At 36.3% G+C, this 12,328-nt stretch overlaps 1 protein-coding gene across 4 annotated transcripts; it reads left to right on the top strand.

Moving 5' to 3' along the window:
* The first annotated feature begins 2,177 nt into the window (after window positions 1-2,177).
* LOC129322268 (histone-lysine N-methyltransferase CLF-like) lies at window positions 2,178-11,245 on the top strand. Of its 4 annotated transcripts, XM_054968477.1 has the most exons (18): window positions 2,201-2,776; window positions 3,189-3,284; window positions 3,385-3,707; window positions 4,140-4,301; window positions 4,797-4,881; window positions 5,056-5,211; window positions 5,305-5,352; window positions 5,422-5,493; window positions 5,566-5,943; window positions 6,108-6,298; window positions 6,823-6,958; window positions 7,063-7,286; window positions 7,876-8,007; window positions 8,936-9,026; window positions 10,222-10,269; window positions 10,355-10,483; window positions 10,563-10,640; window positions 10,753-11,245. In XM_054968477.1, exons 1-18 carry the CDS (start codon window positions 2,711-2,713, stop codon window positions 10,942-10,944), a joined length of 2,607 nt encoding a protein of 868 aa, XP_054824452.1. In that variant the 5' UTR covers window positions 2,201-2,710; the 3' UTR covers window positions 10,945-11,245. The 4 variants fall into 4 exon arrangements, 2 of the variants coding, with proteins under 2 accessions (XP_054824452.1, XP_054824453.1); XM_054968478.1 differs by lacking the exon at window positions 5,422-5,493; XR_008596238.1 differs by lacking the exons at window positions 10,563-10,640; window positions 10,753-11,245 and having other exon boundaries at window positions 2,178-2,776; window positions 9,513-10,269; window positions 10,355-10,456.
* Window positions 11,246-12,328: the final 1,083 nt, after the last annotated feature.

Raw genomic sequence — 12,328 nt, 5'->3', positions numbered from 1 at the left:
ATATTCGGCCAAAATGATCCCCCCCCCCAAAAAAAAAGAGAAAAAAAAAATCAACAAAAGTTTAACTGAAAGAAGGCAAGTGTTACTTTAATCTAATCTACATATTTCTTTGCACAGGCCAGAGAGTTTTTCTACGGTCAATTTCAAATTAAATTTCTTCTCTATTTCTGAAACCTGCTCAGCACTGGAAAGCTTATGTGCCTAATCAACCTCAACATCTTCCGAAGAATGAGAAATTAATTACATGAATGTAATGCCCAATGATCCTATATGGAAATAATTATAGTAAGAGTATAATGACATTGCAAAGTAAAACAACATGCATATGATTGAATCGCTACGCTGCACATCAGTAGCATTAATTAAGGTGGAATACCTGAGGCACATGGTACGGCAACAAGTTTTTGCTTATAAACAAGAATATCATTTATATGTCGTCGCCAAAGGGAACAATCTTGCATTCAAGTCAGCCTTCCCAGTGGAAAAGCATATGAAAAGTCATCTCGCAGAATCAGCCACGGCCTATGGATGAGATCCAAATCTATGATGATCAGAACTCTTCGGGAACCCTGTGCATGACGATAAGGTTATGAGTATATGTTAGATCACAACTATATCAGCCACACGACAAATGAATGAACAAAAATAAAATAATAACTACGCCTGAACATCAGCAATAATAATGGCATTCAAAGACTTGATGATTTGCCAGGGAAGACCTCCGTCAACTTCCCAGAAAAACCCTTACCACGAACTCTGATAATGTAAGCAGCATTAAAAACGGTGGTCACCCACGGAAAATTGAAGATAAAGATGAAAGATTGATGGACAGAAATGAGAAGATATTAAGAAATAAGTAGACATGCGGCAGTATTAGATGCAAACAGGAATAAAAACTGCGTGTGAAAAGACACCAAGGTAGATCTGCACACTGAATAAGATAAAGATTACACCTAATTAAGGAGGCAGGTAGACGAGTAATATTAATATTAATAATATAATTAAATTGATGACACTCGAAGAATATCAGAACGCCGCATGATATACAGGGATGGATAGAAAAAAAGGAACAAAAATCGTAATGGCAAGCAATATATAATATTGCATGTGTGCTGGATGTTGATCAAATAAATTAAACAAGATCTGCACTTATATTTACACATTAAGATTCTAACAATTACACAATCAGAGAACAACGTTTTTACCCAAAAACCAAGTGTTGTTAAACGTCCTTGGACAAACTTGCATAAAAAGCCCATAGACAACTCGTACAGGTACTTTCCATCGTTACCTACACGGTAAGCAATCAATCGATCGAACAAATAAAGCATAAAAATTAAAAATATTTCATGCTAGTCTAGTGCAATAATCAACAGCCAGTCTCTTGAAAATATTTTCAATCCAGCTTTGATTTGACGGTCTTAACGTGGAAAAAGCAGATAATGTTGATAACGCATGATCCACACTCATATATATATATATATATATATAGTGGAAGCAATGTGGACGTGCGGGAAAATATTTAAAACCTAAAAATCATTAAGACATAATGAAAATTACATCAAAAATAAGTTCTCAACGGTCAGAGGTTATAAGCTTACCGATGCTTATCATCATCAGTGTATATGTAAAGCATGAAGAAGATCAAGTCTTGCATAGTTGCTTCAGATCAACTAATAAAAACTCCAGCTCCTCTGCCAATACAATTAATACATCATCAGGGCAATAAGGGGGAAAAATAGAAAGCTTATTGCTTTGATAAAAGAAAAGCAATGAATTGAAAGATAAAAAAGAGAGCATACGTGCGTAGATTTTGAGTAGGAGATGACTATGACAGAAATACATGAAGGATATAGTAGCTGCTTACGAAGACTTATCTGAAAGTCTGCAATGGAGATTACAGAATAATACTCTACATATTAGAGAGGATAGAAATAATCCATCACACATCAAAATAGAAATAACTAGAAAAAGACTGCAAGCTTGAGAAAGTAGATGAACAAATGCCATTATATGATGAAGGTTTGGCCTCGACAGAATCATACAACATGCCTGTAATATGAAATTCCTGCAAACACTTTTATCCACATTTATCCCTCGTAAATTATGCAAACTATAGAGTTGTCTATCCTTTAGAAGGGAGAATCTCTGCCGCTGGCAAATGCTGTGGAGCAGAGGCTACTCAGTGACTTTCTGATGGGCTTGGGTGGGCTCATGGGGCTTGACGTTGCTCTCAATCACAGTACCCAAAGCTCCATAGATTTTGCGGTAGAATTTATTCATTGATTGACTATGCTTTCTCAGCTATCAAAGATCCCCAATTCCCAAATAATATAATAATAAAACTGAAAGTACGTAAGTTTTTCTGTTTCAAGAAAGCAGGGATGGGACTGTCTCCTCTCTACAGTGTATGATTCAAAATGTTCCCCCCATTCCAGTCACTTCCCGAAACGTAATAAATACCGAAATATTAAAGTGACCAAGTCCTGTCAAAGCGGCAGGATGGGGAAGCGTCTCCCTAATTCCAGAAATTTGAGACGTGAGTAACTAGGGTTTCGACGAGACCCGCCGATTTCACTCAATTCTATACCCAACCATTCTCCGTATCTCGCCATTATTCGCGAACACTTTTCTGTATGAATCGGGTCTCGATCCGATTGCTCATTGCCGCACCGGGTCCTTTTAAGCTTCGCCAGTCTTGCCGTCGTCAATGGCATCAAAGCCTATGGCTGTCGCTTCTGCTAATGTTAGATTTGGGGCTACCAATGACTCCTCGGTATACACTCTAACTTCGCTCTAGTGGCACTTGAATGCATTCATTCGTTTCTTTATTTTTCTCTTGGAAACTCACGGCAGCTATTTTGCTTGGCTCCGCTTCCGGCGGTAATTTCGGCTCTGACTTTGATTCAATATATATGTTTTATGATCTATTGGCGTTGCGCCGTTCACTTTACTCAGCTTATTTTGGAAGTAATTTCTTAATCTACTGGCTTCGGGCCGGCACGAAAGATTACAGTTATTAAGCTGTAATCCGTGCACCGAGCATCCAATGGTTATGCTTCATTGAGTTCACAGTTCTTTTGCAATACTTCTCGTCAGGAATTCTCCACGTTGAGTGCGACTCACATATTCACTTGAGTTATCTTGCAATATGGTTGTAAGGATGCTAGTTTCCTTGTCTGATGCAGATGGCACAAGGCCCAGGTCCGACTCCTGAGGATGTGTTATCGGTTATTGATTCATTAAAAAAACATATATCTGCTGAGCGGTGTGTTTCCATCAAGGTGCAGTATGTTACGTATTATTGGAATGTCATTGATTTTATGCCGGTCTCTTGAATATTTCACACAAACTACAACACCTTTGCATGCATTTTAATATCAGAAAAGAATGGAAGACAATAGACAGAAGCTGACTGGCGTCACAAATCATCTTTATAAATCATCAATGGGAAGAAGAATTTGTGGCATTGCCGATACTAATGGAAATCCAGACCTACTGACGAAGAGGCAAAAAGATGCAATCAATATGCGCAATGATATTCATGCAAGTAATGGTGACAAGGAGAGCAACGGTTCCCAGGATTGCAATTTTTCTACAGCAGTCCTTCTAGGATCTAACGTTGCAGTAAAGAATGCTGTTCGCCCTATCAAGCTGCCAGAAGCAAAAAGATTACCTCCTTATACTACGTGGATTTTTCTGGACAGGTTTGTCGAGAGACTTGTGTTTTTCATTCTCAGCGTGCAAGAATCCTGTCCATGTCATGCTTTTATTCTAATGCTTAATCAATTGTGTATCTGTGTAACAGACTGAATTGTAACTTGCATTTCCATTTGTCTGTCAATCTGATCCCTGGTTGCTTTGGTGACCTTATATAATAAAAAAATGGCAGACATCATTTAAAGAATTTTACTTCTAATGATGATTTTTCTCTCCCTGAAGCGCTGAAGCCTCTCCCTCTTTACTTTTTGTTTTTATTTGCTTTAATTTTCCATATGATACTGAGTTTTCCTTTTCTGGCATTGTAGTCATTGCCCATTTAATTTGTTGATTTTTGGCTTTACTGTTTTATGTCCTCCTAATAAGCACAATATTGATCTTTTTCAAAATATTAGTTAACTGTGTCAATTCCGGTGCAGAAATCAAAGAATGACTGAGGATCAGTCTGTAGTAGGTCGAAGGAGAATTTATTATGACCAAAACGGTGGAGAGGCACTTATCTGTAGTGACAGCGAAGAGGAAATAATTGAGGAAGAAGAGGAAAAAAGGGATTTTGTGGAATCTGAAGATTATATACTTCGGTTGGTATAGCTTAGAAAAGTATTGTTCATGCTTTCACCTTTTTTCTTTGCCGTGTACTGGATTTTTTTGCGGTATATTTTGTAGGTTTAAACCCTATGCCTCTACCGACACCTCACCCTTTTACAATCTTAGCTTTTGTTTATTGCACCAGCGATTTGAAAAAGGTCTTGTGTCTGGATGTTGCCTGAGGCTTCTTGCGTATTTGTTTATAGGATTAAGTTTTGTATTGGAGGAGGTGTATGTTGAATTTATACTGTTTGTTTACTTTATTGTTCTTTGTGCCCACAGCTATCCATTAAGAGATGGAACTTTGTACAGCTGTTCATCATCTGTGATTTATATATTGAGGAAATCCTCTTCTTGTTTTTTTTTTTTGGGTTGTTCGTATGTTACTGATTCATGGTTTTTTGAGTTTAGATGTCCAACTCTCATGTTGAATGGTGTTTATCATCAGTATATGAGACTCGTTTCATAATACTTGTCTAATTTTACAGCATGGCAGTCAAAGAATTTGGTTTGTCTGATCTTGTACTGGAGTCTCTGGCTCAGTGTTTCTCTAGAAACACTTGTGAACTTAAGGTATGAGATGTTGTTCATTGGTATTGTTCCCTAATGTCTTTTTTCACCTCCACCATCTTTCTTTCAATTAGCCTGATGAAAACTGGTCATAGTATGAGCTTTGGTCCAGCTGTTTCCCATTTGCTTTGTGCTGGCTTTACAGAGATATGAACCACCATCAAACATCTTATACAGGCAAGATATGAAGTTATTAGTAATGGAGAAAACATTGGTGGGGTTTCTAAGAGTGCTGGTACTGAAGAGAATTCACTAAGTGGAAACTCTTTTCTGGAAAAAGATCTTGAAGCAGCTCTTGATTCTTTTGACAACCTTTTCTGCCGTAGATGTCTTGTGAGCTTTTTATCTTGAATTGCACCATATAGCTAGTCCTTTTTTTTTTCAACATTTAATATCTCACTTGCTGCATTTAATTTCACTTTGTAGGTTTTCGATTGCAGATTGCATGGATGTTCTCAGGATCTTGTGTTTCCTGTAAGTTTTATTCATTTTGTTATTTCTTTTGCAGTTGTGAGAATATTTCTTGACTTAATACAATAACAGGCTGAGAAACAACCTGTGTGGATCCCTCCTAATGCTGAAAGTACACCGTGTGGTCCAAATTGTTTTCAATTGGTAGGCATTTGGTCTTTCGAGAATCTGTTTATCTTGGTAACGGCATACCTAAGTTTTCTTAACTTATTTCAGGAACTAAAACCACAAAGATTTGCCGGATTGACCTCTTCTTCCCAGGGAGATGCTGAGAAGAAAAGCTCAGGTGGTGCTGGGATGCATATAGCATATAGGAAGAAGTCTTTTGGCCCATCTGCTAGAAGGTGGGTAAAGGGCAGCCAAAGTGAAAGTACTTCATCCAATGCGAAGAACATATCTGAAAGTAGTGACTCAGAGAATGGTAATGGTCCTGGACAGGAAACTGCCTCAGCCTCCCACTCAGCATCTCCTAAAACTAAAACTCTGGGGAAAGGTGGAATAGGTACAAGGAACAGTAAGCGTGCAGCAGAATGTGTCCTAGTTTGTTTGCAGAAAAGGCAGAAGAAAACACTGCTTTCAGATTCTGATTCCATTGTGAGTGATCTTCTTTTGCCAAGTGATTGGAAAACATGGATTTAACTTCAGGGCTTGTCGGCTTGACAAAAAAAGCATATTTTGTCTCCATGTATAAAGATATTTCCCCGTAATTCACTGGACAGTTTTGAGGAACAAACTGGTAACTCATAATAATCTTGCAGGGTGAGGCTCCTGATTGTTCATTGAATGGGATAGCTTCTGACCCACCTGTCAGTAGTAGCAATGACATCTTGAGGAAGGAAGAATTCTTTGATGAGAATGTATGCACGCAACAATGTACTGGCAATAAGTTATGGAAACCTCTTGAAAAGGGGCTTTTGGAGAAAGGAGTTGAAATTTTTGGTAGAAACAGGTCTGCATATGCTATTGACATTTTTACATGGATAAAAATATATTTTTCTCAACGTTCAGGCAATTTGCAAGAAATTTAATAGAAACATGAATGACCCGCGATTCAAGTGTTTATATGAAGCACAACTTAGCAGTTGGCACTTTCATGGGGAAAGAATTTATAATTTGCATCCATTTGGAAATACTGTGTTAAATCTTTTTCACGGCTATTTCAGTTTCAAATGCTCTTGTCTCTGCTATTGAGTTAACTCTCTGTTTTTATTATGATTTGATAACAGATCTCTTACATTCATTGGTCTTGAAATAAACACTAGCAGAATGTTAATATACTAGTGTTGCACATCTTTGTTAAATATCTAAGGTAGAAAACATAAAGTTATGGGAAAAAGATTTGAAGTGATTGAGGCTAGATAATCCAATTTTCATAAATTATCCATATGTTATTAAAATGTTGCTCTGCTTTATATGGACAAGAAAACTTCTCTCATTTTTCATGAATAAGTCACTGATCTATTTTTATGGCAGCTGTTTAATTTCCAGGAATCTCTTAAATGGTCTAAAGACATGTTGGGAGGTTTTCCAATACATTAATTGCAACCAGGGAAAGGTGTCAGGCTCTACTGGTGATGCTGAAATTTCCCTCATGGAAGGCTATTCCAAGGTTAATTTTAAAGCGATGGCATTTGGTGGTTTTTAACATGTTATGCTTTTCTTTGTCGCATCTGCTGCCTGCCCTGACCATTATTGTGGTTAAATGAACTTAAGGGTAATAATGAAGTAAGACGAAGATCAAGGTTTTTACGTAGAAGGGGAAGAGTTCGCCGCTTAAAGTACACCTGGAAGTCTGCTGCCTACCATTCAATCAGAAAAAGGATCACAGAGAGAAAGGATCAGCCCTGCCGGCAGTATAATCCATGTGGCTGTCAATCAGCATGCGGAAAGCAGTGCCCTTGTCTTCAAAATGGAACCTGCTGTGAGAAATACTGTGGGTAAGCTTCAGATTTTTTTTTTTTGGGTACAATTTAAGTTTTTAAATTTAACCCAGATGGGAGTAGTACCATAAAAGAAGGAGAGGGACTTCATTTGTGGAGTTGTGCTACTGCTCATTATTTGCATGCTTTGGTTGTTTGAGAAACCATAAAGATTCTAGTCATAGATTGCATAGGTAAATTGCAATTGGGAAATATGGGAAGAGTTACTCTAGGGGTGGAAGAGTTCAGGGATTTTAATTAAATTTGTTTTATGTTTTAGTAAATTCTTTTATTCTTTAATTTTAAGTTAGTTAGGGTTTATTTTATTTTACCTAATTTTTTATTTAGGTTTAAGTTATCATTTATTATCATATTTGGGACTCTAAATAGCCTAGGGTTAATTGCATTGTAGACCTCATTGATTATTGAAGTACTATTGAGAATTTTGCTGTTACATACTTTGCCACTTCCAGTTTGTTCCTTCATTTCCCTTATTATTCCTCTCTCTCTCTCTCTTCTCCTTCTCTTGTCCTACATTATCTATGTCATGTTTCCATCAAGCATGTGGATTTAATATCCATTAACTGATAAGATTATTTGCTCCAAGATGCCCAAAGAGTTGCAAGAATCGATTTCGTGGCTGTCATTGTGCAAAAAGTCAATGCCGGAGTCGTCAATGTCCATGTTTTGCTGCAGATAGGGAATGTGATCCAGATGTTTGTAGAAATTGTTGGGTCAGGTAATTTTTCTTTCGTTTTTTGGACTGAAGGGTCTGGTAAAATATTATTTGTTAGCAGTCTGATGTGTGTAGCATTGCTCTAAGCTGCATAAGTTTTGCTTATGGATTTTAAACAATTGACAGGCTCACATTTATGGTGCATGATATATTTCTCTTGTTTATCTGGAAAGTTATCATAGGAACTTGTCATTGATGACTCCTAGAAGAGCAGAAAGATTGAGGGAGGATGATAGAATGAGAATCAAATGAGAAGGTAGAGGTGGTGAGAGAATTGGTACTAATTAGAATGATAACAAACCTTATCCCACTAATCAGCACTAATTAGAACAAGGTTCATATAATTTGATATGTAACTTGGATGTCAATGAATGGAAAAAGAGGATTTATTTGGCAATCCTTTTTTCTTTTCCTGGAACTAATCAGAACAAGTTTCATATGATATCCTGCCAATTGCAAAATTTTAGCCTAGGTGATCAAAGTTGTCAAAGGTGAAAGGTTTCCTCAAAGTCCTAGAATTGTAATACACCTCAAGAGATGCTCGAAAGGTGCTCACCTAAACGAAACAAGTCACTAAAGTGAGAAACAACTTGAAATAACCCTAACGTTGACCTGTTGTTTACTTTTCTATCAAACTAGAAGCAAGGCAGAACATGGGTTTTAAGACAGAATGGATTGCTGTTGTTATCTGTTGCTTAACTCAATTTGCAGTTGACGGGTTGGCAATTTTGCCTTGGTCTGTCTATCACAGTTCCCCTGATAGTGATTGGGTTTAAATAACATCTAGGATTGGTTCCACTTATGTTCTCTTTTCCTTTCTTTTAAATGAAATTTGGTTGCTTGTTATACTTGTGATGTCAATGATTATGTCTCAAGTTTCCTATTCGACATGCTAGTTTCTGCTATATGAGTGATCAATCATATTTGGCAGTTGCGGTGATGGTACCCTAGGGATTCCCAGCCAAAGGGGTGATAATTATGAATGTAGAAATATGAAGCTTCTTCTCAAACAGCAGCAAAGGGTAACTACATTGATACTTTTTCAGCCCTTCCTTTTTGTTTCTTAAAGCTAAACAAAGTTATTGAGACCATTTAGTTCCTTTTCAATAAAATTCTTCTCAGCAAACTCCGAAAAGAGGGGGGAAACTGGATAGATGGTAATATATACTTTTCAGACATAATCTAGTGCATCTGGCTTGTGTTTGTTTTTACTCTTCTAATTTTTGTTGATCGCAAAAGCTCAGTGTTTGTTTTTGGAGAAGCTTAAATTTTGATATTTTAGAGTAATAAGAAAGAGTTTTATTCTCTTTTAAGTTGCATTTTCGGCCTCAGTAGGAGTGTTTTTATTCCTGATGGTCATATCACGTTCTGGCAAACTAATGTCATCAAAAGCTTTGTTCTACAGTCAACTAGGCATTTATAAATCCAGACTCAAACTATATTTTCCTGTAAGCCAGTCTGAATTGACAAGTTTTGACCGAACCTCTATCTAGTATTGAATCTTGCAGGTTAATCGAGCTGAACATGGATGATGGTTTGCCATGTCAAAGCCAACGTTATGTGGGGCATGTTGTGAACATTTCACGTTTGAAGCTATGGAGACATAATTAAGTAAACTGGGTGCACCACATCATTTGTGATCTATCCAATAAAAACATAATATTTAGATGTCATTAAATATAAATTAATTCTAATATTAGCAATAGTAGAGAGAAAAAATAAGAAATCAAAAGTGCATTCTGTTATAAAAATAAAATCAATTAAAAAAATGTCAAACAAGATTTTATTTAAATCACTTGGAGCATTTTTATTGAACAGACCACAAATGTCGTGATATATCCAGTCTACCTAAGTATTTCTCTAAAACTATGATATAGGATAAGAGGTTCTAAGTGGAATAATGAGCCAAGTGCCTATATGATAATGCATTTTCTCAATTTAGTCCTAATGAGAAAAACTTGTTCTTACACACTACTGGGATTTATTGCGATAAGGACTTGATCTTTGTACTTTTTTAAGGAAATTAATAAAAAAATATAATTAAATAGAAAAGCAGAGGTTTTGAAATTTTGATAACTCTATTTCAAGGGGGTTTGCGTGGACTTGTTCTATTTCATCAATCAAATCTTCATGTGGGTTTTGTCTGTTCTTTGTTATCCCCCTTGAGATGATGAGCCTCTTTTGTTGTCAATTTACGTCCTATATATATATATATAGGTTCTTCTTGGAAGGTCTGATGTATCTGGCTGGGGAGCTTTCTTAAAGGTATTGGCCAACAACTTAACTGATCATGGCATATTGCTGCGCAGTTGTTTTTTCCTTCTACTGATGCAATCTATTCGTCCTTCAGAGCAGTGTTGGAAAGCATGAATACCTTGGAGAGTATACTGGAGAGTTAATTTCACATCGGGAAGCAGATAAGCGGGGAAAGATATATGATCGCGAGAATTCATCTTTTCTCTTTAATCTAAATGATCAGGTATGGGGTGGTTCTTTTGTTTTTCCCCCCCGGTAAATTAGTTCTTTTTATGGATGAGTCGTCATATTGCTATATGCAGTTTGTTCTTGATGCTTATCGAAAGGGTGATAAATTGAAGTTTGCCAACCATTCTCCTGATCCGAATTGTTATGCCAAGGTATTTAATTTCTGCTGCTTGGATGTTGGATCATTTTGATTTGTTTTACATAGCATGAAGTGTCTCGTTGGTCAGTCTAATATACAGTGGCTATCAAATTAAACTCTGGCAGGTTATTATGGTTGCTGGAGATCACAGAGTAGGGATTTTTGCCAAGGAAAGGATCAGTGCTGGGGAGGAACTTTTTTATGATTATCGTTATGAGCCAGATAGAGCTCCAGCTTGGGCTCGCAAGCCCGAGGCATCTGGGACCAGGAAAGATGACAGCGCTCCTTCAAGTGGTCGGGCGAAGAAGCTTGCTTAACGTGAGGATTTTTATAAAGAAGTCAATATTCAATTCTTTTGTTATTCTTTCACAGGTAGAGGAAGCAATCTAATTGATAGCGGAAAGCAATGTTCTTTTTGTAGAGGCCATGCCATTGTTTCTGCCGTAGGTAACCTTATAGACAATTCATTTTCATATTTACGCAGTTACGCTTACTGAACTCGCTATACTAACCCATGTGAAAGTAAAACTTGCTGCCTGAATCAAATTACTCTGAATTCTGTTCCCATTTCCCAAGTTCAATGGTCAAGTGCATTCGGGGGCTTTCTCATTTCCTGTAGTTGGTATGATTCCATGTTTGATTATCAAGTTCAATTCTGTATCATTACTGGGGGTGGGGCCACGACCTGGCTTGGAAATTTCGATTGTTGAAATAGTAATAATAATGATGATGACATGATGATGATGATGAGGATAACGACGACGATCGTTATTATTAAACTTAAGATAGTGGGTGCAGGTTTACTTGAGTCCCAACTCTTCCGTTGGGTGGTTTTCTGCGGCATATTTGTAAAGGAAAATTGCAAAGAAAAAAAAAAGAAAAACCTGACCAGAAATTAATTTGCTCACAACGATTTGATACGTATTTCAAAAGAAAGTTCTTTGTTGTTAGTAATTGCTAAGGCTAAATAACAGAATTGTCCTTGCTGATTAAAAAAACAAAAAGTTGAGTGTGGTTCATTACTATCAATATTTCATATGAGGTTTTTGCTGTCAATACGTCACAAAGTCCTTTGCTATTGATGATTTTGGTGTCGACATGTCAAACAAAGTTTTTTAGTGTTAATATGTCAAATAAGGTCATTTAGTGTCAATATATCAAGTAAGGTTTTCATGAAAATAAAGTTTTTCACGGTATGCAAGCATTCTCTAAGTAAACTCAATCAAACTTTCATACATTTAAATATTCAAATTGTATATTTGAAATTATGTTTTGGTGTCAAAAGTTAGGAATGCAATTTACATATATTGAAAATTATGTGTTGGTGTGAAATATTTATATTGAATGCAATTTAGCTTTAGTCATATGCAATCTTTTTTTCACTGTGCACATGCAATTTTCAAGAAAATGTAATTTAACTTCTGTATATTCAAACATTACTTTTGTATATTTGAATATCACTTATTAAAATTTTTAATGGATGTCTTTGGAAGCATATGTGATGTTTCTTTCATAGTATGCAATTTATCTTTTACAAAATGTAATTTTCTTTCATATATTTGAATATCCCATATTAATATTCTTCATGGATGCTTTTGAAAGCATATGCGATGTTTTCTACACGATATGTGACTGATTTTCAACATAATATAATTTTCTTTTATATATTTAAATGTTACTTTTTGCATGTTCGAATATAAC

Source organism: Prosopis cineraria, unplaced genomic scaffold, assembly GCF_029017545.1.
Source record: "Prosopis cineraria cultivar Desert tree isolate PC_DT_omini unplaced genomic scaffold, ASM2901754v1 PC10, whole genome shotgun sequence".
Taxonomy (NCBI): Eukaryota; Viridiplantae; Streptophyta; class Magnoliopsida; order Fabales; family Fabaceae; genus Prosopis; species Prosopis cineraria.
Note: the sequence above shows the minus strand (reverse complement) of the source record. Positions and strands in the feature narration are given on the sequence as shown.

Coding starts and splice junctions, on each gene's coding strand:
- LOC129322268 (XM_054968477.1), top strand. CDS start 2,711: ATGGCATCAAAGCCTATGGCTGTCGCTTCTGCTAATGTTAGATTTGGG. Junction 5,212..5,304: donor TTTTCTGCCGTAGATGTCTT/GTGAGCTTTTTA, acceptor TTCACTTTGTAG/GTTTTCGATTGCAGATTGCA. Junction 5,353..5,421: donor CTCAGGATCTTGTGTTTCCT/GTAAGTTTTATT, acceptor ATACAATAACAG/GCTGAGAAACAACCTGTGTG.